General features: G+C 58.2%; 4 protein-coding genes across 4 annotated transcripts in view; 3 read left to right on the forward strand and 1 right to left on the reverse strand.

Annotated features, from left to right (window-relative positions):
* Positions 1-1,232, forward strand: OXLD1 (oxidoreductase like domain containing 1). The gene is made up of 2 exons (XM_025999937.2): positions 1-97; positions 648-1,232. Exons 1-2 carry the CDS (start codon positions 38-40, stop codon positions 1,065-1,067), a joined length of 480 nt encoding a protein of 159 aa, XP_025855722.1. The 5' UTR covers positions 1-37; the 3' UTR covers positions 1,068-1,232.
* On the forward strand, positions 655-6,378 carry PDE6G (phosphodiesterase 6G). Its single transcript, XM_025999941.2, has 4 exons — positions 655-792; positions 4,838-5,115; positions 5,428-5,468; positions 5,818-6,378. The coding sequence occupies exons 2-4, from the start codon at positions 4,970-4,972 to the stop codon at positions 5,892-5,894; spliced, it is 264 nt and encodes an 87-aa protein (XP_025855726.1). The 5' UTR covers positions 655-792; positions 4,838-4,969; the 3' UTR covers positions 5,895-6,378.
* A 741-nt stretch (positions 6,379-7,119) lies between these two features.
* On the reverse strand, positions 7,120-11,569 carry TSPAN10 (tetraspanin 10). The gene is made up of 6 exons (XM_072751236.1): positions 11,547-11,569; positions 11,306-11,380; positions 10,431-10,604; positions 10,116-10,262; positions 9,057-9,689; positions 7,120-8,036 (listed from the first exon to the last, which is right to left on the reverse strand). Exons 1-6 carry the CDS (start codon positions 11,567-11,569, stop codon positions 7,679-7,681), a joined length of 1,410 nt encoding a protein of 469 aa, XP_072607337.1. The 3' UTR covers positions 7,120-7,678.
* A 4,966-nt stretch (positions 11,570-16,535) lies between these two features.
* The window catches only part of NPLOC4 (NPL4 homolog, ubiquitin recognition factor), a 65,739-nt gene continuing 58,091 nt past the window's right edge, over positions 16,536-24,183 (forward strand). The window contains exons 1-2 of the mRNA XM_072746226.1: positions 16,536-16,698; positions 20,561-20,641. Coding sequence (XP_072602327.1) covers positions 16,684-16,698; positions 20,561-20,641 — 96 coding nt within the window. The 5' untranslated portion in view covers positions 16,536-16,683. The remainder of the gene's footprint in view (positions 16,699-20,560; positions 20,642-24,183) is intronic.

Here is a 24,183-nt window from a genome sequence, read left to right on the forward strand (position 1 = left end):
TCACGCCGCCGGCGGGGCCGCCGCGCGTGCGCAGAGGATGCTGCTGCGGAGCCTGGCCGGGGGAGGCCGGTCGGCGGCCGCTGCTGCGCGCGCTGCGGCAAGTACCGGCGGGCGTGTGCGGGAGGCCGGGGACCCGCGCTCCTGCTCCTCGCGCCAGTGAGGCCGGGGCGGTGCGCCGGGGTCGAGGGCCCGGAGACGGCAGAGCAGGGACAGGACCGTGCGGCCCGGGCCGGAGGAGGCACAGAAGGGCGCAGCCGTGCCTCTGCGGGGAGGGGGCTGCCCTCGGGGCCTTGGGCGGTGACCTGGGGGGGGGGGGCCAGGGCCGCGGGGGCGCCGCCGGTCAGGATGGCCCAGCCTGGTAGCGGGAGGGAGGAGCCACTTCCACCCTGCCCCCATTTCTGCCCACGGTGGGGTGCCACCTACCCGCCCCCCGCACCTGCTGGAGTGTGCACAGGCTGCCTGTCCCTGACCCAGCATCTGCCCGGCCCTTACATCCATGTCACGGAGGGGAAACCGAGTCTGCAGGCCAAGTTACCTGTCTCAGGTCTCCTGGGAAATGAGGAAGCAGAGACGCACCACCTGGAGCCCCCTGCCAGTTCCCCCAGAGCTGGGGGCAGGCGAGGCCTCACGAGCATCTGTCCTCTTAGGGGCCGCGGCCACTCTGCAGCTGGGACCCGCGCCCAAGGCTTCCCGGAGGCAGCAGCATTCTCTACAGGCCTCAGGCCCGGATCCAGGTCCGTGACAGCCACGGAGAGTCTGGGAAGGACCACGCAGAGGTGGGCTGTCCGTCAGGTGCAGATGGCACCAGGCAGCCCAAGTCCTCCCTGCCCAGCGGGGGCCCCGCAGAAGCCCCGTATCCCCCTCCCCCTGAGCTCCAGCCCCCCACAAACTGCTGCATGAGTGGCTGCCCCAACTGCGTGTGGGTGGAGTATGCAGATGCGCTGCTGCAGCACTACCAGGATGGTGGGGAGCGCGCCCTGGCTGCCCTGGAGGAACACGTGGCTGACCAGAACCTCAAGGCCTTCCTCAGGTTGGAGATCCAGCTCCGAGTGAGGAGTGGAGGCTGAGCCGACTCGCCTGAACACCCACACAGGCTCCAGCCAGACGGCTCCTCCGCAGGGAGCAACACGGAGCTTTATTCTCAGCCCTTCACGTGGCAGGTGTCAGACGGCAGTAGGAAGCATCATTTACTGACTTTATCTGAGAATAAATAAATTCTTGTGGTGGTTGGACAGGAGGTTTCTGTGCTGTCCCCTTAGGGCTTAAGTTACGTTGTCAAAGAAAGCAGGTTCGGGTTGCCATCCAAGTTTTATCGTCAGCCTATAGCTTTCACCAATCTATACGAGTGAAGTAAGATCCATTGCTTTGAATATCTGCATGACGACAACCCCAGGAGCCCCCTTCCATGCCCCTGCACCCCAGGAGTCCTGCCCCGAGGTCAGCTCTGGTTATTCTCAGTGGCAGAGGGAGGATCACCCAGTCCCATGAAGTTGCCATTGGCAAAGCCCTTGGCAGGCAGGAACCCCGGTCGGCAGCCTGGGAAGGGTCCGTTCTTCCAGCTGCAGGGCTCCTGGGGAGACACCCCATTCAGCAGCCAGGTAGAAAGCTGTGCATCAGCCCGCAGGGGCCTGACCCTCCAGCCCTCTCAACCCACTTAGCCACGACCATCGAGGCAACTGGCCAGGTGTAAGGACCCGGAGGCCTCCGACATCAGCCCTAGAATCAGCCTCCTGGCACTAGCCTGGTCCTCAGCTGCAGACCTGGCCACAGGACCGTTGAGCCCAGGAAGAACGTTATCTTTGGGCCCCCACTGTCCATCTCCACCTCCTGCTCACCCCCATCATGGAACTAACCCCACCAATCTCCCTCCCCCAGCAAGCCCAGGCGCTCATACCAGCAGCCTAGATGGAGCAGAGGCCAAGGACCTTGTGTGTGTTTTCTCTCATTTAAAGGAAAAGCTAAGGTTGTAGCATAAATCCATGACGGGTTTGAGCTGGTAAACAGGCCTTCCCAGGGAGGAGCTTTAACATAAAGCTAGCGTGTTCCATAGAGATGTGTGGGCGAGAGAATGGAAGCAAAACGCGGTGCCCCGTCAGATGCCTGTGGTTCAGGCTGTCTTTCTGGACAGCTATGTGCCCTCCGGAAAGGGGGCTTTGGATGGTTCAGAGAAATCTGGCTTATTTATTTTTAAAAGATTCCATTTTTATCTATTCACGAGAGACACACAGAGAGGGGCACAGACACAGGCAGAGGGAGAAGCAGGCTCCCTGCAGGGAGCCCGACCTGGGACTCGATCCCAGGTCTCCAGGACCACGCCCTGGGCTGAAGGTGGTGCTAAACCGCTGAGCCACGCGGGCTGCCCGAGAAATCTGGCTTATGGTGACACAGCTCTATTAGGCTGTATCTCAGAGAGCTGCTCGTTTAACCCATTCTCCTACAAGTTCGAAAATGTCCCAGAAAGGGAAAGACTTTCCCCAGAGACAGCAGCACAGCAATGCGTGGTGGGCTCCGAGGCTCCGTGAGGCCGTGGCTTACCTCCGAGACGCAGAGGTTTTCTGTACGCACCTGTGTGTGTGTGCAGGTGCACATCTGGAGGATCCCACTAAATTAGCCCCACTGCGGAAAGCAAGCGTCACAGCAGAGTGCTGTGCAGTGTGAGATGTCCCCAGAGGGCAGCCGCCTTGTCCTTGCAGCCAGGCGAGCTCGTCCGACACGTAGCACACCGGAGTCGGGGATGCCCGAGGTGCCAGCTCCAGGCTCGCCCAGAATCACCCAGGTGTGGGTCTTGTCTGTTCATTCATTTGTGTCACGGGCCTGGTTGACCACCTGTGTCGTGTCTGGCGCTGGGCTAGAAGCTGGGGTCTACTGGAAACGGCTGCTGCGTGCTGCTCTGACGTGGAAGACAGGTCAACACGAGCGTCATCCAGGTGTACAACTCTGTAAACGTGAAGGACTTCTAGCCTCCATGAGTCCCTATGAAATAGGCATCCTGGTCTAGCCTGAGGGGTCGCCCTGAGGAAGTGACCCCAGGGCAGCGCTCTGAGACCCCAGGAAGAGGCAATGAGACGGGTACACGGTGCAGCAGATGCAAAGATCCTGCGGTGGAAAAGGGGCCGGGAGTGTAGAGAGCGAGAGGAGGGAGAGAAGGTGAGGCCAAAGGAGTAGATAGTGGCCTGACTACACAGGACGCTGGGGGCTGTGAAGACAGGTTTTTTGAAGGTCAGAGGGCAAAGTGGGGGGGTCCCAAGACAACAGCCAGTGCAGTTTGTTCTTCGCTTCGAAGACAGCAGCTTTAGCAGAGTCTTGCCCTTCTCCAGTGGTTATGATGGCACAGCCCATCCCTGTCCTGACCCCATCTCGCCTCATCGTTCCTTTGAGCCCTTGACTGCACCCGGGCCCCTTCCCTGGTCTCCTAAATCCTCCGTGGTGATGCCCTCACCCTCCTGAGTGGCCCTGGACAATCTTATTAGTGTAGGGTCAGGGGACAATCCTAATCAGCTTACCCAGAAGGTGGATAAATGGCCAGCCGGCGCCCTGCTGGGGGATACCTGGCCACTCACACCCGTGGCCCTGAGACCTGCCCAGGGCTTGGTGAGTAGTGACCTTCCCTAGTGGCTTGTCTTGGCTGCCACTTACCCGAGGACCAGAGGGCGGGGAGTTGGCGGGCGTTTCGCCGCCACACTGAGGTCTGTCCTATCCAGAGAGGCTCCCAGCCAGTCACCTTCGGCTCCCCTGTATCAGGTGATGGTTGCAGGTAGTCCCCAGGGCCACCCTCTCAGCTAACCCAAGTGGGCATCGGCCGCAGACTGGACTGGGGCTGGGGCAGCTGGGAGAGCTTGGATGGTGGTTTGCACGAGGCCAGCATCTGAGAGTGGCCGTCCTGCCCGGGTTGGGGTGTGCACACCGGGTCCGCCGCCTGGGGCAGGTGGAGGGGTCCGGCTGGGCCTACACCACCTGGGCTGGGGGTGCGGGCATCAGGGGCCAGAGCAGCCAGGACCACCAGGCCTGATGCTGGCCGCCGTGGACCCCGTGCACCTCCCGGGCTGGTGCAGGTTCTGGCACGGAGGACACATCCCAGGGAGGAAGGGTCATGTGGGGTGCAGCCTTCCCCCGGTGGGACCGCCTGTCCTCGCCCGCCCGTTGGTCTCAGCCCTGATGCTGTAGCCAGCAGCTGGTGGTGGCCCGAGGCTGCGCTCAGGCACTGCAGAGGGGGCCCAAGGGGTGGTGCCTGGGTATCTGGCGCGAGGGGCTCCTGTCTGTGTCATGAGCTACCCCCGGAACCTTCTAGGCTCACAGCGCCCCTGAGAGATTAGAGTCACCCTCTGGTGCTAATAGGCTTAGGAGAAGCCGAGTTGCCCTTGAGCAGGGTCAGTGGGGCTTAGAGTGTCCAGGGAGAGGCAGAGGGGAGGTCACCCTGTGCAGCGGGTTCAGGGACACCCGCGGCTGACACACTGCTGCCCAAGGCGGTGTCTGAGCCAGTGAGTGGCCAGCGGATTTGCCAGGAGAGGGAAGAGACTGCGGGGTGGGGGTGGGGAGACGGTTGTGCAGCTCAGCTTGGGACTGGTTCCCAGACAGGCCCCTCCCTGCCCGCCACCCTGCCCTCCAATTCTCCCTTGACTGTTACTGGCACTGCTAGGTGCCCGGCCACAAGGAATGACACTGGGTGTCCCCGCCCCCAGGGATTGCGGTGGGTGGGGAACGCAGAAGGGGAGACTCCCGAGGGGGTGCAGCTGGGGGCCTCATTCCCCCTGCCTGACCCCAGGCGGAGCCCCACGTGGAGTTGGCCGGCGGCTCCTGCTGGGGTCATGCTCAGGGTCCCCTGGGTCTCCTGTTCCAGGACTTCCTCTGTTCAGCTGGTTGAGACCTGCAAGGGGGGCAGCCGCAGGGGAGCTGACTGGTGTGCCCCCAGCCCACAGCGTGAGGGAGTCTAGAAGCCAGACGTCGCCGTGGGTTCTCTGCCAAACTGGCCATGAACCTGGAGCCACCGAAGGCCGAGATCCGGTCGGCCACCAGGGTGATTGGGGGGCCCGTCACTCCCAGAAAAGGGCCCCCCAAATTTAAGCAGCGGCAAACCAGGCAGTTCAAGAGCAAGCCCCCCAAGAAAGGCGTCCAAGGGTAAGCAGAGCTGGCGGAGGGGCCCAGCCGCAGGCTACACAGGAACTGGGGGGCGGGTGGCCCCTCAGAGCAGGGGGCCCGGCCACCCTTTCCTGGCTGAGGTCGGTCCCACCATCCTACTAGGCTGGGGTGGTGCCCCTCATTCCTCAGCATGGAGGTGGGAGGGCTTGGGGCCCCCTGGCACCGTCCCCCTGAGGACCACACTCACTGCCCCTTAATGACTGGGCCACAGCCCCCGCACCAGCCTGTGTCCCTGCATGCACCCCCACTCCCCTCCTCCTGGCCACTGGCCCTGACCACTCTGTCCTGCAGGTTTGGGGACGACATCCCTGGAATGGAAGGCCTGGGGACAGGTATGACGGCTTCTAGGGTCTTCCCAGATCCCCCAACTCTCCCGCGGGCTATGGGCCTGGGGGCCCCGTCCCCCCTGTGTTGTCTCCAGCCGGAGCTTACCTAGGACACCGCCCCAAGCCTGTCCGTCCTCTGCCCCAACCCTGAGCTTTAGCCTCACCGAGGGGCCGCTCCTTTCAGTGGGTTCGCCGGCCACTCAGAGGTGCCGGAGAGCACCAAGGGGCCTTCGCTGTCCTCTTACCTCCCTGGTGTGCTGCACCCGTACGCTTCCCTCAACACCCTGGGAGGAGGATCTCTGGGCGTGGACAACAGGGCCACGACCCCCCTGATGCCCCGTCCCTTCTCCTGCAGACATCACGGTCATCTGCCCTTGGGAGGCCTTCAACCACCTGGAGCTGCACGAGCTGGCCCAGTACGGCATCATCTAGCGCCAGAGCCTGACCCAGAGGCTCGGGGCCGGGGCCCCTGCCACCCACTCCGCCCCCTGCTCCGGGTGCCTGCGAGGAGGCCGGCCCCCCCACGGTGTCCAGATTGCCCGGTGTGTGTTTGCAGACCCTCGCAGGGTGGCAGCCTCAGCCCCCAGATGCCCATTACCAGAAGCCCACCAGCTCCCTGCAGGACCCCTCGGGCCCTGCTTCACTTCCACAAACACCGGCCCACAGACCTTCTCTTAGGGCAGGAAGGCCAGGCAGGTGTCCCAGGAATGTCCCTCACACCCCACTCCCCTCCTGTGGTCTAGTGACAAGGATGAGCCCCCCTCACTAGTCTTCCCAGCTGAGTGGGCAGGGTGGGGGTCCCGGCAGCCTCAGAGCAGCAGCCCTCCGAAGCCAACACAGTGGCAGGAAGCATCCTGTCCAGCATGGCCCATGCTTGCTGTCCCCGTTTCAGAGTAAAGTTAGTGTGGCCCCCGCTCGCTTGTCTGGAGTGTGTTGGGGGGCAGGGCTGGAGGGTGTGGGTCTGTATGGATGAAGGTGCTGGGGGCAGCAGGGCCCTGGCCAGGCCATGAAGGAGGGAGACCCGTTAGATGCAGAGCCTGGCCGGTGGGGGTTGGGGGGTGGGGGGGGCCAGGGGCCGGGGGTCGGGGGCTGGGCAGCACTGGTGAGGCTGGGAGGGGGAGAGTGCAGCCGTGCCGCCCAGGTGAGGGGACAGGTGCAAGGAGAGTGGGCAGTCAGCCAAGTGGCCCAGCCAGCCCGTCCTTGGATGTCCACTGCGGCTGGACAGGTGCCCACCAGTGACCCCGCAGTCTCCCCCCACCTGGACGCCACACCCTGGGGAATCGGGCGCACCTGCACGCACAGGCCTGGTGAAACTGTCCCCAGCAGCAGTTGCCACCTGGAAGCCACCCAAGTGTGTGTCCACATAGACCAGGGGCATTTGTGGGGTGTCTTCATCCCGCAGGGACCAGACGGTGATTCTTGGCAAGGGCTCTCTGTGATCCCATTTATGTGAAAGCCAGAAAAACTCACAGTAACCAAAGGTGCTGAAGGCCAGCCGGGGTGGCCACGGGGAGGAGGGAGAGCAGCCTGCTGCCGTGGGCCCCTGACCCTGCCTCGGGTCCCCATGTTCACGTCGGGAAGAGTCCCCACGCTGCCCGCTTGAGACTGGTGCCATTAACCGTATGAGCCATGCATCTCACGAAAGTTTATTCCCGCCTGGGTCTTGCTTCCGGCCACCACAGTGGACGGGAAAGGGCCGGCCGGTGGTAGGGGAGCGGGGCCACAGGGCTGGGCCTCAGCGGCAGGCATCTGGGGGGCTTAGAGCCTCGGGCGGGGGTCGGAGGTGACGGTCAGGGCAGAGAGGTGGAGGCCTGACGGCCTGACGGCGTGTCATCCAGTCTCGGCAGCCGCGTGCCCTCCCCACTGGCCAGGCCCCGCATCCCCGCAGCCCTCATGGGGGGGGCGGGGGGGGCGCAGGCTCGGCTTACCAGGCCTCGGGGGTGTGGGCGGGGCAGGGCAGGGGCCGTGCCTGGCTCAGGGGCTGAGGACAAAAGTCTCCAAAAGAGTGTGACATCAGGTGGTGGCAGGGGGCTCACCCTAGCAGGGTTGAGGGAACCAGGAAGGAGGTGGACATGCCCTGTCCTCAGAGAAAGAGGCCCTGGGGGGGGCGGGAGGCACAGCAGGTGGAGGAGACCAGGGGTCTCGGCTGCACATGGTGACTCGACGCCTTCCCTGGGTGTCCTGCTGGGCTGTGAGCCCTGGGCCAGCCGGGCCACTTAGGCAGGGGGCCTCTCCCTGGGCGCCCCCGTCCCCGCGGTTCTGGGGCTCTGCAGCCCCCCCTTGCGGACCGCCAGGGCCCTCAGCAGCTGGGCGGCCAACAGGAGCTCGGCCCCCTGGACTGCGACGACTGCGACCACATAGACACCGGCGGCCCGGACGCTCCTGCGGAGCCACCCTCGCAACGGGGGGCCACAGCCCTGCAGATGCACCACCCTCTGAGCGGCCTCCTGGTCCAGGCCCAGAGCTCCGAGGCCACACGGGTCGCTGACGGCCGCCCCGTCTTCCCTGGGGCCGATGCAGCAGGAGGCGGGAAGGCTGCAGGCCTGGGCTCCCGGGGAGCTGCAGTTAAAGTGCCTGTGAGGGCACAGGGGCCTCAGTCTGCGGGCGGGGCCCAGTGCCCAGGCGGGTGCCCCTTACCTGCCCTTCAAACCGCCGCAGCCACACAGACACTCGCATGCGCACACGCGGGCTTGTGCACTCGATGCCCCGCTTCCTACGGTTTGTCCTGCACACGGCGGCCTCTGCACACGCAGGCTCGCCCCCGCCCAACCTCACACACAAGCTCTCGTCTCCCGGAAGAGTGGGCCCCGCCAAGCAAGGACCCTTCCTGACACCACAGGGGCTGCCACGGTCCAGTCACACACGGCCCACCAACGAGAAGGCCACATGGATGCTTCTAGAATGCCTGGCACTTTTTAGTGACTGTTGGGTACTGGTGGCTGGTTCTCAGGTGTCTATATGACTCCACTACTCGTGTCAGTTGTCCTCAAGCAGAATGTAAAAACATACCGTGCCGTGTTCCTAAATAGACAATGCTTACAGACACACAGACAGAGACACGACACAGACACGTGTACAGACACACGGACACACAGACACGCATGCAGACACAGACCTAGACACACACACATGCACAGACATGCATGGACACACAGACACGTGCACAAGAGACACACATGCACACGCAAGATGCACACACATGCACAGATACACGCATGCACACAACAGACACACACCCACATGCACAGACACACACCGTGGAGGGAGACCTGTGGAGTCCACAGTGATGTCCCCAAGAGCCTAAGTTCACTTGACATTCAGACGTTTTGCATGACGACCTCACCGAAAGCACTCCCCACTTCCTAGTCTGCGGGCTCAGCCTCCCACTAAGATCCCTGTCCACCTGGTCCTGGTTGGAGGGGGCAAAAACCCGAGGGGGGGCTTGGCCTGGGCCTGAGTGTGTGTATGTGCGTGTGTGTGCACACTCGTGTGCCAGCGGCTGTATCCATGTGGGTGTACGCGGGTGTGGCCTGCTGACCGCCAGGGACTGCCCCCCGCACCTGCCGCGCCTGCCCCATGGCCTCTGGGACTCACATGTTCCTCGTCCAGTCCTGGTAGGAAGACGCCCCACAGCACTGCAGCCCACGCTGTACCTGGTCGATGAGGAAGTGCAGGTCGGGGTCATCCTGATAGTGGGCGACGGCCGCACGCAGGGTGTACTCCAGGCCGTCCTGCAGTGGGCCCCACAGGGCCACCAGCAGGGCACCCAGCACAGCTTCCAGCAGCAGGAAGGCGAGGAGACCCCCAGAGAAGCAGTGCAGCAGGCAGGCGTTCTCACAGAGGGCACCCAGGCAGCCTGCCAGGCTCACTGCGCCGACCGCCAGCCCCCCCAGCGCCAGCCCCAGCATGGGGTCTCTGGGCAGGGCTGCCCCACCACTCCCCAGGGGCCCCTTGACTGCCAAGCCCCAGAGCCCGACGGCCAGGGCCAGCAGACCAAGCAGAGAGAAGACGAAGTTGAACAGGAAGGTCAGGTACTTCAGGCAGCTGCTTCCCAAGGGGAGAGGGGAGGCCGGCTCGCCCCCAGCGCCTGCCCGCCAGACCTGGTCCTCTCGGGGTGCCGGCCCCGGGCGGCGTGAGGTGAGTGGGCTGCTCCCGGGGAGGGCCCGGCACCCAGCGCCCTGTGGAGGAACGAGGAACAGACAGGGAGACCTCAGGCGCGACGTGATACTTCACAGGCAGGTGACCTGCTGGTGGCCAGGTGTCGGGGCCTGGCAGCGGGGAAGAGGCTCAGAGGCCTGGGGCGGCCTGGGGCGGCCGGGGGGTGTCCCGCCCCGCCAGGCGCCAGAGGGCCCGTTCACAGTGGACGCCAAGCAAGGCGATCCTGGGCCGCAGGTGTCCGCGAGCACACGCCCGGCCCTTCTGCCCTCTGAGCGTGGAGGCCGTGGGCCCCAGGCAGGTGGCAGCCAAAGCATCATTCCAGGGGGGCTCCCCCACCCCGCCAGTCCAGGGGGGGCTCCCCCACCCCGCCACGAGGCCGAGGCCCGCCAGGAAGGGCTGGCCCCGGTGACAGCGCCGTGTGCGTCCCCCGTCAGGCCAGCCAGCGGCCAGGACCCCTCCGTCGGCGCCACGCTCTGAGCGCCGAGCTGCACGTACGGCTGCGCCCGCTGGGCTCGCGGGGCCGCCGGAAGGGGCCCGGGCTGGCCCTGAGCAGGACCCCCGGCCGCGCCCGGCCGCGCTGGTTGTACCAAGTGTGGGGAGTAGAGGACGGCCGCCCGCGGAGGAGCGGCCCACGGCTGGGGTCTGCGGAAGCCGCGAGAAGGTCTGCCAGCTTGGGCCCTACGTGGTCAATCTCAATTTCAAATCCCCCCCACCCCCTCCCAGCCCTCAGAGACTTCAGTCGTCCCCCTGCAGGGAGGAGAGGCACGGCTGCCCCCGAAATCTGGGAGATCTAGGCCGCTGTGGCCCCACCTCGGGCAGGGCTTCCACGCCAAGCCAGCTGACCAGCAGCGAGCCGCCTGCACCCCCGGCCCCCTCTGCCTGGAATCCTCTTCACTGGGCACCTGGAGCACAGGAGGATTCCCCCCCGCCCAGACCCCAAAGGGCAGGAGGAGCACAAGGCCAGGCCGCTGGTGCCAGCCCAGCCTGGGGGGGGCAGGGGGGCCTTCAGCACCGAGCAGAGCCCTCCAGTCCACAGGCAGCAGCGGGGGCTGGGCAGGACAGGTGGAGGCCCCGAAGGCCCCAACGGGCACCGCCCGCTGGCCATGTGCCGCCCTCAGCACGCCCCCCCCTCCCCCAGCGAGCTCAGGGGCCAGGGTAGGAAACGGTTCAGAGCTGCAGCAAGGTGCTGGGTGAGGATAAGGCACCTGGCCAGTAAAACCCCCATCCTGATGTCAGCTCCTCTGGGTGTCCACCTACCGGCTAGCCCCAGCCCTCGGCCAGGCTCAGGGTGGGACCTGGGGCCAGGGTCCTCCGAGGTGGAGACATTCCCAATGGGGGGCAGAGGCCCCCAGGGCACTGGCTTACCTGGGACAGCAAGGGGCTCCTTTCCCCGCCCTCCATCCTCCACCAGGACAGGTGTGCTGTCCCCCCCCTGGTGTCTCCAGCTGCACGCTGCCCGTTCCCCAGCCGCCCTGCGAGCTGTGCGGCCCAGGGCCACTGGGCTGTGAGCTGAAGCGGGGCACCACAGTCACGACCCGATCATGTGAGGCATCACGTTTTAGGGCTTAGGACAGCTTCTGCTTGTTGAGACACAGCCCGTCCTTCTTCTTGAGCGCAGATTGCAGCCTTGCTGTGGATTCCCTGAAGCCCTGTGCAGGCATGACGGGGGTGGGCTCCCCTGTCACCTGGTGGCCGCCACTGCAGGGCCCCAGTGTGGGCCTCGGCCTGGCAGGTCCAGCGTCTGCTCCATCAGCTCATCCCTGAGAGCCGGATCACAGAAATAATCCTGGGACACCCGCCAGCAGTTAAACGCGTTACCCCCAGCTTATTCCCTGTAAGAATGAGACAGGGTCCACTGGCCAGATCACATCCTTCCTGGTTTTGAGGTACGCGGGCTCCTCCCTCCTTCCAAGTTTCTCTTCTCACGGGCAGGACTTGGTCACAACCATCGTCACGTGTCCTAGCGCTTGAAGGCTCCGGGCCACGCAGGTGCCCCGCACACAGGGCTGCTCAAGGCTCTGTGACCCTGTCCTGTCCTCTCTCCTTGGCTTGGACGGCGGTGGGAGGGAAGGCTCCGAGCAGATCCCCACCCACGCCAGGGCTCGAACACAGGGGCACACACCTCTCCATGCCTCCCTCGTTGCTTTGGGAGGTGGGAGGTTGTGACACGAATGGCAGTCATTGGCTTGTGGGGCTCTTTGGAGGTCGCAGAGGGACCCTCTGCATGTTTTCATGGCAGGAGAAAGGGGGAACCTCCCGCGCGATGCCATGTGCCGAGTCTGCCTTCGCCATCCTCTCCCCCTGGTGCTTCTTCTGTTTGACATTCGAGCCCCAGGCACTTCCTCACTTGACCCTCCACCTTATAATCCAGCCTCACGGGCTGCTTGTTGGCTCTCGCGCCCTCGACCTTGTTCGTCCCCCGAAATCTCCCTGCGTCCAGTTCCAGATCACATCCTGCCCAGCAAGCAGGGGCCTCCCCTCTTCCCCGGGGCTTTTGGGACATGACTTACCATATTTTGTGATGATTTGTGATTTGCGTTCTTGCTTCATGCCCCTGCCCCCGCCCCAGCTTCCCACATGACAACCACCCAACCGGGCCCAGCCTCAATTCCTGATCCGCAGGACCAGGGTGGGTGGGTACTAACTGGCCATTGTGTTAAGTCACTAAGTTTTGGAGGAGCTCACTTCACAGACTTATGGTGACAACGGATTTACAATAGACGTACGGTTATACGATAGATGACGGACAGTGGATCAGTGATCTGTGTCAGGGAGTGTGCTGAGCCGCGGCCGAAGACCCTAGTCAGCAGGAGCTCACCTCGGGTGAAGAGGAAGTCATCGAGGGAGCCAACAGAGACGTGAATATATGTGATTTTTTACGGTGGTCAGAGCTGGGGAGCCAGCAAAGGAGGGTGAAGAGTTGGCTGCGCCCCAAAGACATGAAAACGGGGACTCAAGTACATAGACGCACATGTTCACGGCAGCGTTATCCACAATTGCCAAAAGGTGGCAAGCACCTGACGTCAATCCACAAAGGATGGAAAGTCAAAATGTGCTCTGTCCACCCAGTGGAATGATTCCAGCCATCGAAAGGCGCTCTGACAGCTGCCACGCCGCTGTGGATGGGAAACCGTCAGCAGTGAAAGAAGCCAGCCGCCACGTCCACGTCCCTGTCATTCCGCTGACGTGAGATGCTCAGAGTCGGTAAATCTGTAGAGACGGACGGACGAGGATGGGTGGGTGCCGGGCCCTGGGGGCGGTGCTGAATGGGGGTGGGGTGTCCCTCGGGGGGGGGGGGGTGGTGAGGGGAACGTTTGGGAAGTAGATACAGGAGGTGCTTGCACGACACCGATCGTGACAGCACCAAATGCCACTGAATTGTTCAAAGATGGTTGGCCGCATGCTGCGTGGGGTTCATGTTAATTAAATAAAAGAGGAAGGGGAGAGATGGGAAAGGTCTCTGGCAGCCTCCGCTCGCCTGTCCACGGAAGCAGCCCACCCGGACCCCTGGGTGCCTGCCCCCAGCTCCACCGCCAGGGTCTCTGGCGACGCCAGTCACCTCTCCAGCTCCGCTCGCTCTGTCCTGACACTGGGCGACAACGAATCAAACTACAGCCCCCACCCCGCCGAGGGGCTGGACTGATTCCCTCGCACCCACATGTTGAGGCCCCAAACCCCAGAACCTCAGGAGGTGACTTGGAGAGCGGCCCTTCAAGAGGTCGCCAACTTCAAACGAGGCCAGAGGAAACTGGGCCGCACTGGCAGATGCCAGGGACACTTGAGATGCTCGGGCGCAGCGGCCTGTGGCCCAGGGGAGCGCCCCCCGAGAGTCCCGGCTGCCTGTCAACGTGCTCGCAACTTCCAGTCTCCAGAACCCTGAGAAGAGAAATAAATCTCCACTCTGGAGCCGGGGGATTGTGCGGTGGCCGTCCTCGCAGCGCGGCCGCTGATGCGACGTCAGCAGAGTCAGCGGCAGAGCCTCCCGGTACCACGAAGGGCTGAAGAGGTGGGGGGGGGGGGACCTGTCACCCGGCAGGCTCACTCCTGGGGGCGCCAGGAGACCTCACGTAGAAGAGGGCGACTTGCCCTCTGCAGGATGGACATGTTTGGGTAGAAGAGAAGCAGCGAGACCAGAGGCCGCTCTGTAAAGGAAGAGGGGGAAAGCGACAGTGGAAGGACGCGTGTCGGCCAGTCGGAGGCCGGTGTCCCGGTCTTGCAGGGAACCCTACGTGCGGCTGGGTCTCGCTGCCTCCTCAGCACCCACCCCGGCCTCTCTTCCTGCCTCTCCCTGGTCTCCTGTCCCTCCAGCCTCCAGAGAATCCGTCTGAAACACAACGGAGAGCCTCCTTTGCTGTCACCCCTCCAAAGGCCTTCAAATATGACACACTGAGACTAGCGCCCAGAGGCCTTTCGGCGTCCCACCCGGTTCTTGGGCCCAGTCCCCCCCTGCCCTCTGCACGCCTTGCTGTTCCTGGAGAACCCGGTGCTTCCCGGGCCCCAGGGCCTTTGCAGATGCTTCCCTCTTGTCCTGTGTCACTCTTCTGGGACTTGCTCACACCTCACGCCCTCAGAGAGATCTTTCTTGACCGTCTTATTTAAAATTAAAATAGCCTCTGTCACCCTCTGTCCCCTCCGCTGCAGCGGTTGCCGGCGACCAGACGTTGCACACTTACCCATTTCATGTGTTTACACATAGATTCCACTGGGGCAGGGGCTCCCCCGTTCCTGCTCCATCCCCAGCATTCGCCCCCACACCCAAATAGACGAGCAAATATTGGAGGATGGGCTGAGGAGGCACGTGACCTCTTCCCTAAAACTGAGGTCACAGAACATGTCGTGTTGTGAACACTGATATTGTCAAACGGTAGGAGGATGGGGAGGAAATGAGGGTGATAATGTCCTAACTTTTGCGGCACACGAGATACACAAAGGCGAGCTGGAGGGGAGCCCTGGGGTTAAAACACATAGACTGGGCAGCCGGCGGGGGGGGGGGGGGGGGGGGGGGGTTCGGCGGGCTCCCTGCATGGAGCCTGCTTCTCCCTCTGCCTGTGTCTCTGCCTCTGTCTCTCATGAATAAATAAATAAAATCTAAAAAAGAAAACAAAACACATAGGCTTTGGCCCCATGGACATTTTGGTGGCTTTCCCCCCACAGTCATGGGCAAGGTCACAGAACCTCACAGGGCCTGGAGGAGGAACAGGGATGACAACTAGCCGGACCCAAGCATGAGGCCTGTGGGTAGGTTGGTGGCTCGTGAGCCACAACAGTGTTTTGTAGGACACTACCTCTCTGTGGCCAGGGAACATTGCCCTGAAATGCAGTATGTATGTATGTATGTATTTAAAGACTTTGTCCATTTATGAGAGACAGAGAGAGAGGCAGAGACCCAGACAGAGGGAGAAGCAGGCTCCCTGTGGGGAGCCCGATGTGGGACTCGATACCGAGACCAGGATCACACCCTTAGCCAAAGGCAGCCGCTCAACCACTGAGCCTCCCAGGCGTCCCTCTTTACTTATTTTAAAAGATTTTATTTTTATTTGAGATAGAGAGGGGAGCTTGAGAGAGCACAGGGGCAAGGGAGAGGGAGAAGCAGACTCCCTGCTGGGGAGGGAGCCCCAGGACCCGGAGATCATGACCTGAGCTGAAGGCCGACACACAACTCCTAAAATGCAGTTAAATTCAGGTTTCCTGCCTTGCCTGGATTTTCATAAACAATGTCATATTCCCTGGCGTACTCCCTCCTCTCTCCATCTGCCCCCCAACCCACTGGTCTCCTACTCAATCTGCACCCCCCAACCCCGACTGTCTCCTCCATCCCCCCACACCTCCCCATCTGCTCCCCATCCCTCTGCTGGCCTCTCCAGTCTGGTCCCCACCCCGCCCCCTCCCCTCAGCCATCTGCCTCCCACCCCTCTCTATCTGCTCCTCCCTCCTTCCTCCCATCCCCACCCACCAGTCTGGTCTCCCAGCCCCCTGTGCCCCCACCCCTCCCTAGCTGTACCTCCCTCCCTCTACTCCCCTCCTCCACCTGCCCACCCCTGTCTTCCCCCCTTCTCCGCCTCCTCTTCCCCCATCTGCTCCTCTGCTGCCCTCCCTCTCGCTGATCCTCCCCGGTCTGGTGTCCCGGCCCCCTCCAGTCTGTTCCCCCCATCTGCCCCCCCAACTCTGTCTCTACTCTCCTTACCACCCCCTCGTCTGTCCCCCCCACTCCCCCACTCTGTCTGCTCCCCGCCCCCTGTCTGTCCCCCCCATTCCATCTACTCTCTCCTCTCCCCCCTCCGTTGTCTGCCCCTCCCTATCTGCCCCCCACTCAGCTCATCACCCCCCATCTCCCGCCCCCTCCATCAGTTCCCCTGTCTTTTCCCCCTCACTCTGTCTACTCTCCCTTCCCCATCTGCCCCTCCCCCATCCGCCCATCCCCCTCTGTTCTCCCCTTGCCCCCCCCCCCGCTGTCGGTCCCCCTCCACCCCTGCCTGGTCTCCCGCCCCCTCCCGACTGTCCCTCCCCCGTCTGTCCCCCCCCCCCCGTCTCCCGCCCTCCCCCGTCTGCCCCCCCTTGTTCCCCCCCTCTGTGGTCTCCCGCCCCGCCCCCCGCGTCTGTCCCCCCCACTCCGTCTACTCTCTCCTTCCCCCTCCCGCCCGGTCTCCCCCCCCCCACCATCTGCCCCTCCCTGTCTGCCCCCCCTTGTTCCCCCGTGGTCTCCCGCCCCCCCCCCCGCGTCTGTCCCCCCCACTCCGTCTTCTCTCTCCTCCCCCTCCCCCTCCTGCCCCTCCCCCGCCTGCTCCCCGCCCCCCCCCGCGGGCTCGCGGCCGCCGGGTGTGCGCATGCGCGGGCCGTTGGAGCGCCGGAACTCGGGTTCGGGGCCGCGCAGCCGGCGGAGCGCGTTGGACGAGGCGCCGGACGTCGCGCGGCGGCGGCGGCGGCGGCGGCGAAGCTGGAGCGGCGGTGGCGGCGGCGGCGGGAGGCCGGGGCTGAGGCCGGGGCCGGGGCTGCGAGGCCCGCGGGGCGGCAGGCGGCGGCGGCGGCGGCCCGGGGCCCGAGCCCGGAGACGGGAGCGGCCGCCATGGCCGAGAGCATCGTGAGTGGGGCGGGAGCGGGGCGCCGGGATGAGGCAGCAGATTTACCGGCGCGGCCTGTGGGGCGGCGGCCCGCTCCCGCCCCCGGCCCCGGCCCCGGCCCCCGCCCCGGCCCCGCTCCCGGCCCGGCCGCGGCCCCTCCCGCCGCCCGGGCTCCTGCGGGCTCCTGCGGGCTCCTGCGGGCCGGGTCGGGGCCGGGGTCGGGCCGGGGTCGGGCCGGGGTCGGGCCGGGGCTCGAGTCCCCGCGGGCAGCGCTGTGTCCACGGCCGTGCGGGCGCGGGCTGGGCACCGGGGCTGGGGACCGGCCGCGACCCCTGTGCCGCTCGGACAGTGACAGCTCCGTGTGCGCAGGGGGCGCGTTCCGAGGGTTGACCTCGCTCCTCTCCCGGAGTTAGGGAGCGCCCTGCCCCCCCCCCCCCCCCCCCCAGTGAAGTGAAGGAACTCAGCGAAAATGAGAAAACAAAACCCCGGACCCGCACAGTCCCGCGTTTACTTGTGCCAGGTTCCCTTTCACAAGGAAATGTGGCTGGGAAAGCCTCCGCTCGGCCGTCGGACGGAATCTGGGCTGACGTCGAGGAGCTCCTGGATCTGGGGGGGAGCCCGGCAGGTGGCAAGTCCCTCCCGCTCCCGGCCGGCGGCCCGCGGGGCTCCCTCCTGGGGTCTCGGAATTTAAGGCCTTCCCGCTCCCCTCCCCCCTCCCCCAGCCCCCAGGGGCCCCGGAGTCTCCTCCGCGTTCCCCAGCCTGGACAGGACTGGAGGGAACAAATGGCCCAAGACAAACTTCAGAGAAAGGAACTCCTTTTAGAATAAGATTTCCTTTTTTCTTTCTTTTTAACATTTTATTTATCTATTCATGAAAGGCAGAGAGAGAGAGAGGCAGAGACCCAGGCAGAGGGAGAAGCAGGCTCCACGCAGGGAGCCCGATGTGGGACTCGATCCAGGGCCCCGGGGGTCACGCCCTGGGCTGAAGGCAGATGCTCAACCGCTGAGCCCCCCACCCCCCGTCCCTGGGCGGGGGGGCTTTGCTGTAATACTTTTTTTCTTTTTTAAATACTTTATTTATTTATTCATGAAAGACACACACAGAGAGAGGCAGACACAGGCAGAGGGAGAAGCAGGCTCCGTGCAGGGAGCCCGACGTGGGACTCGATCCCTGGTCTCCAGGATCACGCCCTGGGCCACAGGCAGGCCCTAAGCCGCTGAGCCACCCAGGGGTTCCCCGCTGTAATACTTTTGATTCAAGTAGCCACAGACCAATGAGTTGTTTTAGAAAAGGCTGTTTTTCTGCTCGTAAGTATACAAGGCGAGGTGCTTACTGACAGCATTGGCTGTCCTCAAATTCTTCTGTAGGAGAAATTGTCTGCTGGTAACTGATTTTTATGATACCAAGAAGTATTCTGGGCTCATTTTCTTATAAGTAGCGAAACCCAAGTCACCAGGAGCCTACGTGTCCGTGTTGCCAGGTCTTGGAGTGTTTTTTATGCTGTAGCCCGTGTCAGACACCGGGCGAGAACTCACCTCAGTACAAACTATGTTTGGTAGGTAGGTAAATCCTGGATTCAGTCGACAAACCAGGGCTGCTATGCCCTGTTGTACATCCTCAAACAGGATGATTTCTTAAGCTTTAGAACCCTCTGGAAACCTGGGAAACCTGGACCTTTAACTCCTCAAGGAGTGGAGTGTCAGGCTCTTGGTCCCGAGTGAACAAGGGAACGGTCACAAAATCTCCCACAGAGAAGCCGAGCTCTCGTTAAACGTGTCGTAGTGTGGGACACAGATTTCAGAAATGGATTACTTGGCGAGTGCCCATGCTGTGTGCGATGAAGACGTTTTTCTAGGTGTCGAATCCAGAGAGAAGGGTAAAAGAAGAATTTGTATTTGTATTCCTCACTGATGAGTGAGAAAGTTAAGCAGATGTAGTTAAGAAGCAAAAAGAAGGGCAGCCCGGGTGGCTCAGCGGTTTAGCGCCTGCCTTCGGCCCAGGGCGTGATCCTGGAGTCCTGGGCTCGAGTCCCATGTCGGGCTCCCTGCATGGAGCCTGCTTCTCCCTCTACCTGTGTCTGTGCCTCTCTCTGTGCGTCTCTCATGATTAAATAAGTAAAATATTTTTTTTTTAAATTTTTTAAATTTACTTATGATAGTCACACACAGAGAGAGAGAGAGGCAGAGAGAGAAGCAGGCTCCATGCACCGGAAGCCTGATGTGGGATTCGATCCAGGGTCTCCAGGATCACGCCCTGGGCCAAAGGCAGGCGCCAAACCGCTGCGCCACCCATGGATCCCTAAATAAGTAAAATCTTAAAAAAAAAAAAAAAAAAGCAGAAAAGATATTTTATGCCTTAATAATTGGGATTTCTAAGGATTATTCAAAATAGAATCTTGAGAACACTATCAGAGCAAAGCCTTTTCAGTTCAATGAAAGTTAGTAGAAAATGAGAAATTCAAACTAATTTAGGAAAATCTAGATTAATCTTGTTTGATAAAAGCAGACAGTGGATCAAGAGCTATTGTGTGTCAGTGAAATTTTTTTTTTTAGATTCTGTTCTTTTAAGGTTTTATTTTTACGTAATCTCTACATTCAACGTGGGGCTTGAACCCACAATTCTAAGACCAGGAGTTTCAGGTTCCACTGACTGAGCAAGCCAGGTGCCCCACTGAAAATCTTTTTTTAAAAACAATAGCTTGTGACATTTTTCATGCATAGAGGTTTTTTTTTTTTTTTTAAGTGTTGTTTTTGGTATAGTGTACAGTGTAGTAATTGCTGAGAAGCCACCACAAGTACTTAGTGGTGTGTTGCTGCCTTTCTTTTCTCCCACCCCTCAGGTTTTGGAGCCTAGTCCATCTGTTTGCAGGGCGTTGCTGGGCAATCCTTTTCTTGCTCCCTGACAGTAGGAACTTGCCTAGTGGGCCAGGCATAGGAACTCACCTTCCCAAGGACTTTGACCTGCATGAAAATCCAGTTGGAATGGGAGGCTCTCTTCATGCAGTGTTCCAGGCCTGCCGATTGCTACAGGCTTGCCATAAAAATATGTAGGGACACCTGGGTGACTCAGTGGTTGAGTGTCTGCCTTCGGCTTAGGTCGTGATCCTGGGGTTCTGGGATCGAGTGCCCGCATTGGGCTCCCTGCATGGAGCCTGCTTCTCCCTCTGTGTCTCTGCCTCTCTCTGTGTCTCAGGAATAAATAAATAAAATCTTAAAAAAAAAAGTTTATAAAACCCTGCTACATTTATCACAATGTTATACACCTTTATCTCTTTTCTTTTAGTTTTTCTATTAAAAATAACAAATGAGAAGCTATCCTATGATTCTTTTAGATCATTCTAATTTTTGCATGTAGATTCTAGAACAAAGTGAGATCTTTTTTATTTTTAATTGTTGTGTTTAAAATTTTTATTTATTTATCTTTAAAGTAATCTTTATACCCAGTATGGAACTTGAACTCACAGCCCTGAGATCCAGAGTTGGATGGTTCACTGACTGAGCCAGGCGCCCCCAAAGTGAGATCTTTTTTTGTAAAGAGCCCAGTCGTTCATGATTCATGAATAGTTTTTTTTTTTTAATTTTTTGCTGTTGTTTTTGTAAATCTGAAGAGAAAGTTTAAGTGTTTCACATATATTTCTTGTAGATATGGTTAAAAGTTTTTCTGAGTGAAATGACCTGGAGTTGAGAGGCCAGGTGGTAGTCTCTTCACATATGTTGATGAATCTCATACCTCTGCTGCTGCTTGGGTGTTCCATGGGAAAGGGCGAGGCTTGGCTCTAAGTTTCCGTGACCCAGCTGCTGAAAGACCTCAGATGTTAGTCTTAGTAATAGGTCAGGAACTTACTAGTCTGTGCAGTAACCACCTTGTTTCATTTGTGACAGATAATTCGTGTCCAGTCCCCAGATGGGGTGAAGCGGATCACAGCCACAAAGAGAGAAACAGCTGCAGCATTTTTGAAAAAGGTAGCTGTGGCTTGGGTGTTTGCACTGTTACCCTCCGCTGTTACTCCCTTCCATCTCTACCTTTCCTCTTCTCCTCAGTCTCTGTTCCTGCCCACTCTCTACTTCAGTCTCTTGCATTGTTCTCGTCTGTCATGACTGGATTGATCCAGGGTCGGATTGCGTCACAATTGACCCTGGCTGTGGGACCAAGGGTCTGAAGGCATGTGTTGAAGTAGTTCAGGAGGGTGAGAAATCGGAAAAAATTAGAGTCAAAGACTTGAGTTGTCCATCAAAGGAGAATTGTTAAAAACAAACATAGAATAATCCCATTTTATTCTTTTTTTTTTTTTTAAGTTTTTATTTATTTATTAGAGATAGCGAGGCGGGGTTGGGGGGGCAGCGCGAGAGAGCACAAGCATGGAGGAGAGGCCGAAGCAGCCTTCCCACTGAGTAGGGAGCCCAATGCAGGGTTTTATCCCAGGACCCCAGGATCACAATCTGAGCCAAAGGCAGATGCTTAACTGACTGAGTCACCCAGGTGTCCCAATCCCACTTTACTTTTAGAAAACTAGAGCCACAGGGTGCACCTTAAGTGGCCTATTCTTGGTCAGCTCAGGTCATGATCTTAGGATCCTGAGATTGAACCCTGAGTCGGGCTCCCTGCTTAGCAGGGAGTCTGCTTCTCTCCTTTTCCCTCTTCTTATGTGTGTCCATTTCTCTCTCTCTAATAAATAAATCTTAAAGAAAGAGAACGAGAGCCACATATACAGATCTGGGGTGTGAGCACAGAATATAATATAAAAGAGCACAGCCAGACTTAAAAAGGGTAGTTTTTTAAGAGAGGAGAAGGAGGAGAGCCTCACTAAGGAGAGCGGCTTTTGCTTTATACTTCATATAAGAGATCAGCAAATTATGGCTCATGGGATGACCTCCTATTCTTTTTTCCCTTGACATACAGATTGCATTTCCCTGACCGCCTTTTCTTTTCTTTCTTTTGAAGATTTTGTTTCCTTAGCCACACATGCAGGGCAGGCGAGGGGCAGAGGGAGAGGGAGTGAGAGTCTTCTTGAGATGAGTGCAGAGCCAATGCTGGGGCTCAGTCTCATGACTCTGAGATCATGACTTGAGCTGAAACCAAGAGTTGGTTGCTTAACTGACTCAGTCACCCAGGTGCCCCTATTTTTGTAAATAAAGTTTTATTGGAACACACTCACTGGTTTCTTTGTTGTCTGGCTGTTTTTGAGCTTCTACAACAGAGTTGGGTAGTTGTGACAGAGACTGTATGGCTTGAAAAATTTTGTCAACTTTTACTTTTTACTTTTTTTTTAAATGTAAAAAGTAAATGTACTTTTTACATTTACTTTTTACATTTTTTACATTTTACATTTTTTATGTTGACTGTTGCAAACGGGTGTTACGTTTGTAATAAGTGTTGTTTCTCATTTTCGTAAGGATGTAAGGATATAAAAGCTGTGGGGTTATAGATTGTTGGAGCCAGAGGGAATCCTAGGTGTTGTGGAGTCTAATCTTTTTATTTTCACAATGGTGGAAACTGATGGCCTAGTGAGTGAAGAGATTTGCTGAGGATCACTAGGTTGTGATCTGTTAGTGAAGCCATAATACTCATTTGGGAAATTTGGTTCCTAAATGATAATTGCTGTCATAATTGCCATAGCACTACTTGTGGGGCCATATTTATAAGAATAAAAGAAAAAAGAATTAGGTGCAATAGACACCAGAGAGGAGGGTCTCTGAATCTAAGAAATTTGTTATTTTCGGGATGCCTGTGTGGCTCAGTGGTTGAGCATCTGCCTTCGGCTCAGGGCATGATCCCAGAGTTCCGGGGTGGAGTCCTACATCAGGGAGCCTGCTTCTCCCTCTGCCTGTGTCACTGCCTCTCTCTCTCTCTGTGTCTCTCCTGAGTAAATAAATAAAATCTTAAATTTTTTTTTTTTTTTTTTTGTAATTTTCTATTCTTTGCCCTTTGAGTAGCAACTGACACCAGCTTGCTCCTAGAGATGGTGCTAGGTATGTTGCATGTTGGAATTCACCAGAGATCATCCGAGGCAGAAATTAAGCATTAAGTGGCTATTGCCTAGACAATTGTGTGGATAAACACCAGGCCTAAGAGGTGCACGCAGTTCTTTTGTTTTCTCTGAGCCTTTGTGGAAATTTCTTTTCTCTGGTAGGAAGATTTCTTAAATTTGTAGTAACCATGTAGGAATATGATTTTTTTTATTTTTTATTTTTTTATTTATGATAGTCACACAGAGAGAGAGAGAGGTAGAGACACAGGCAGAAGGAGAAGCAGGCTCCACGCACCGGGAGCCCGACGTGGGACTCGATCCCGGGTCCCCAGGATCGCACCCTGGGCCAAAGGCAGGCGCCAAACAGCTGCGCCACCCAGGGATCCCTATGATTTTTATTTATTTATTTATTTATTTATTTGTTTGTTTATTTATTTATTTATCTATCTATTTATCTATCTATCTATTTATTTATTTATTATTTTTTTAAATTTTATTTTATTTTAATTTTTTTTTTATTATTTTGTTTTTAACTTAAGGCTTTTGTGCTTGATACCAAATGTAGAGTAGTCAAGCAGGTTAAATTCAGAAGGTTTCAGAGAAACCTAAGAACATAACATTATAATTCTCACTTTTATATGCTTCAGTAGTATTCCTGAAATGCTTGGATTTCCCACTGAATGGGTCCTGGTTGCCTTGTACAGGGAGACATGGAATGAGAGCCAGTCACTGGGATGGTTGGGGTTGGGGGGTGTAGTTTAGTTTTGACTTCTTGGTCCCTACAGCCATCACCAGCACAGTAATTACTGCTTAGGAGAGATTTTCTTTGGAATACTCAAAAACAAACATGGTTTACTACTCTGAAATGTTTCCCCTCAAATGAAAATTCTTCTGATTATAAGGATAATATGCCTTAGTTATAAAAAGCTTAAACAATTCAGAAAAGTGTAAAGAAGCAAGTAAGAATCACTTGAAATTTTACTACTCCAGAGCAACTGTTAACATGGCATGTCTTTAGCACACGCACACTTACACACATGGACTTTTACCAGAATGGGATTGTGCTGTACTATTTATCGGTGTATTTCATCGAATCTATGACATTTTTGAGTTTAAGAAGAAACATTTACGTATCAAGAAAGAAAAAAATGCTTTCACATTTGCTCTCCTTTGTCATTTAGATTTTACACTTACATAAAGTGCTTTTTCTTATTTTTTAAATTTTTTTTTAAAAATTTATTTATGGTAGTCACACACACACACACAGAGAGAGAGAGAGAGAGAGAGAGGCAGAGACATAGGCAGAGGGAGAAGCAAGCTCCATGCACCGGGAGCCCGATCTCCAGGATCGCGCCCCGGGCCAAAGGCAGGCGCCAAACCGCTGCACCACCCAGGGATCCCTTTTTCTTATTTTTTTAAAGAATTTATTTATTTATTCATGAGAGACACAGAGGGAGAAGCAGGCTCCCCATAGGGACCTGATGCAGGACTCAATCCCAGGACCCCAGAATCATGCATAAAGTGTTTTTTAAAAAA

This window comes from Vulpes vulpes, chromosome 2 (assembly GCF_048418805.1).
Source record: "Vulpes vulpes isolate BD-2025 chromosome 2, VulVul3, whole genome shotgun sequence".
NCBI lineage: Eukaryota > Metazoa > Chordata > Mammalia > Carnivora > Canidae > Vulpes > Vulpes vulpes.